The sequence below is a fragment of the Sinocyclocheilus anshuiensis genome, unplaced genomic scaffold (genome assembly GCF_001515605.1).
Source record: "Sinocyclocheilus anshuiensis isolate Anshui unplaced genomic scaffold, SAMN03320099.WGS_v1.1 scaffold1346, whole genome shotgun sequence".
Taxonomy (NCBI): domain Eukaryota; kingdom Metazoa; phylum Chordata; class Actinopteri; order Cypriniformes; family Cyprinidae; genus Sinocyclocheilus; species Sinocyclocheilus anshuiensis.
The window spans coordinates 1,982,388-1,985,639 of record NW_015555726.1 but is presented as its reverse complement, the minus strand read 5'-3'; the positions used below and the strand labels follow the sequence as shown (position 1 = coordinate 1,985,639).

General features: G+C 38.1%; 1 protein-coding gene across 3 annotated transcripts; it reads left to right on the top strand.

Annotated features, from left to right (window-relative positions):
- The first annotated feature begins 16 nt into the window (after positions 1 to 16).
- On the top strand, positions 17 to 2,679 carry LOC107672678 (uncharacterized). Of its 3 annotated transcripts, none has more exons than XR_001632335.1 (4): positions 17 to 475; positions 1,009 to 1,410; positions 1,550 to 2,148; positions 2,324 to 2,679. XR_001632335.1 is itself a non-coding variant. In XM_016465983.1 (3 exons), the coding sequence occupies exons 1-3, from the start codon at positions 97 to 99 to the stop codon at positions 1,825 to 1,827; spliced, it is 1,059 nt and encodes a 352-aa protein (XP_016321469.1). In that variant the 5' UTR covers positions 17 to 96; the 3' UTR covers positions 1,828 to 2,679. The 3 variants fall into 3 exon arrangements, 1 of the variants encoding a protein (XP_016321469.1); XR_001632334.1 differs by having other exon boundaries at positions 2,254 to 2,679; XM_016465983.1 differs by having other exon boundaries at positions 1,550 to 2,679.
- Positions 2,680 to 3,252: the final 573 nt, after the last annotated feature.

Here is a 3,252-nt window from a genome sequence, read left to right as displayed (position 1 = left end):
AGAGAGAGAGAGAGAGAGAGAGAGAGAGAGAGAGAGAGACATTTAAAATAACGCTAGTCTGCAGTGACCGTGCAATTGAACTGTAAACTACAAAAAATGTCCGAAAATAAAAGCTCACAGCAGTGGTCTTCAGAGGAAACCAGCGTGCTGCTCGCGATATGGTCTTCCACAGAGATCCAGGAGAAACTGGAGAGCTCGAAAAGGAAGAAAAGAGTTTACGATGAGATAAGCCAAGAAATGCTGAACGGTGGCTTCAGTCGCTCGACCGACCAAATCATGAACAAGTTAAAAAAGCTTAGAAAGGAGTACAGGGACCTGAAAAGGAAACCAAGTAAGAGTGGACAGATTAAGAAAACATTCGACCACGACGTTATGGAGTCTGTGCTAGGACACCGACCAGCCAGTCAGCTGACGACAGCCACGCTCGAGACAAACAAGGACTCTGCTGTGTTCTCTGTAGCTGAGGCTGAGCTAGGTTAGTTTTCACTGTTGTGTCTGTATGCAATGATATACTGCGTAAGATTACGTGGTTGCTGTTCTAGCTACTAATGTTGCACAATTGATCTTATTAAAACCAAACACAATGATAAAAGCTATGTTTTTATTTAAGGTTGCCTCCAAAATAAAAGCTCAAGTAAGGAAATACGACAAAAATGCAGAAATGTTGAATAATAATAATATACAGTGGCTGGTTGCATAAATTTAGACTAGTCTTGCAAATTAGTAAGGTTAGTTTTTTATTTTTAAGACTGGTAATAACTTTTTAATGTAGGTTACAGAAAAACAGGTAGTTGGTCAAACTATTTCTTAAAACACAGTGAGAAAAGTGGCCTAACACCTTTAAATTAAATTAAAGTAGAACAAAAAGCGATCCGAGTTCACTTTGCATTCACTTTAATTTAAGTGAAAAGAGGTCTGACTTCAGTTCTTTTAAAGTGGACTTACTTGTGAATAATAACTTTCTTCCAAGTTGTAAAGTGTGGCAAACTTTTATTTATTTTTTTGTAGGTAGTAAAATATCCGTGCACAAAACCACACAGCAGTGGTCTTCGGAGGAAACCAGCGCACTGCTTGAGATATGGTCTTCCACAGACATCCAGGAGAGATTGGGGAGCTCAAAAAGAAAGAAGAGAGTGTATGACGATATATGCCAAGAGATGGTAAATGCTGGGTTTACTCGTACAACCGACCAAATCATTAACAAACTAAAAAAACGTAAGAAGGAGTTCATTAACAAAAAGAAGGAGAAAAGTAAAAGCGGCAGCCAATGGAGCAATAAAACAACTAACTATGATGTTATGGACACTGTGCTGGAACGCCTGCCAGGGAGTCAATTTACTGAAGCATTAAATTCAGCAACAGCCATGCTTGAGACAAATGTGGAATCGCTGTCTTCTGCAGCTGATCTTGGTAGGTTTTCATTATCGTCTTTCTTTGTTGTTCTCTTTTCTACACACTTACCTAATGTATACAAGATTATTATGTAAATGCACTATGTGCTACGTTTAGGTCTTCAAGTAATGTGCTGCTTTTATTATGGTGAATACAGACTCTTCACTTGAGGAGGTGCTGGACCAAGCTGAACCATCCTTCAGCTCTTCTCAATTCCAACCAAGAAAGTCTCTGCAAACAACCAGAATAAAGAAGAGAGATTCAAACCAGGAGCTGCTGGAATACTTGAAAACTGCTGATGAACGGTTTATGGCACACGCCAAAGAACTTAATACTGCAATTCTTAATAAAATGGATGAAGCTACGAATTCTATGCTGGGACTATTGGGACGCATGGTGGCGCTAATGGAGGAACAGCAGGGAATCAAACCATGAACACAGGATTCTTTTTGTGCATTTTATTCTCATTTGCATACTACTTACATTTCAAAGTCAAAGCAAACCAAAATTGATCCTTAAGTTACTTTCTTAATATACATTCCAGGTCTTATTTGGAATTATTGTTTTGTACACGTTATTACAGCAAAACTTTTATTAATCTGTCATCAAAATGTAATAACTTGCTCTTCCCATGAAATTACTTTTTATGCTTGACAACATCAACTCCTCCCCTCCAAACACCTGTCATATAGAGAGCATGACCAGCTTCACATTGAAAAGGTGTAGCAAACCCAGATGTGTTTGACAGGAGTGAAGGTAAAGTTAGAGGCTTCTAACTTCTACCTACATCACATTAACCGTGAATAAGCTGTTTTCGTGTTTGTTGTATTTGATTTTAATTTGCGTGTGGTGAAATTTCAGTGATTCAGGTTAAACTATTCAGACACTTTTGAGGCCGACCTCAAACTCCCTTCATGACTTTGATTAAAAGGCCACAGTTGGAAGACAGCACCGTTGACGTCGATGTCAACGAGCGTTCTTCATGCACCATAAAGGACCCAACAGATTTCACAGACATACTTGATGTCAGTCAAGAAGAAGAAGTATAAATCACTTATATACATTCTAGCAGACATAGCCTGAAAAATTACTGTAGTACTGGTTGAGTCAATTCCCTCTTTCCTTTTTCCCTTCCTAAAATGTGTACTGATAGATTGTTCCTTGCTGGTCTTTGCCACAATGAAAAAGTGTTAGTAACATGGCCAGAGTCCTAAAAGGAGGAATTTTCCCTTCTCTACATAAAAACAGCATCAACATACAGTATTTTGGATAATGGAATTTTCTTTGCAGAATCGTATTTTGTTACAAATGCTGTTAACTTTAAACAATTGTTACATTTGTCTACTTGTTGTGTGTTGTTACTTTATTCCTAATCTTGTTCTTGTCTACTTTGCACTTTACAAATTAACAGTGTTTACATTTGTCAAATGTATTTATTGCAATTAATTTTTATAACAAGTCAATATACACATACATTTTGGAACATTCATTGAACATTCACACCATAAGCAAGTAAGGATCCGAGGAAAAACAATAGAAAAAGGAAATACAATTAAACTGCTACTTAAATAATTTAACTGTTCTGCCTGTTAAAGTAGTCGAATAATGCCGCTCGAACAACCCTTCTGGTTGTCCTTGCTCTGTTAATGCTTGAACAAGAGGCTGCATGTTTACATGGATGGCTGAAAGGTCTTCACTGAAGTGGTCTCCACGTTCCTCACAGATATTGTGCAGCACACAGCAGGTCAAAACCATCTCCTTGATCAGCTCCAGTTTACAGTCATTCCTTTTTAAGAGACACCTCCATCGTGCCTTTAGCCTTCCAAAACTCAAGTCCGCAACCTGAGATTAAACCTTTGC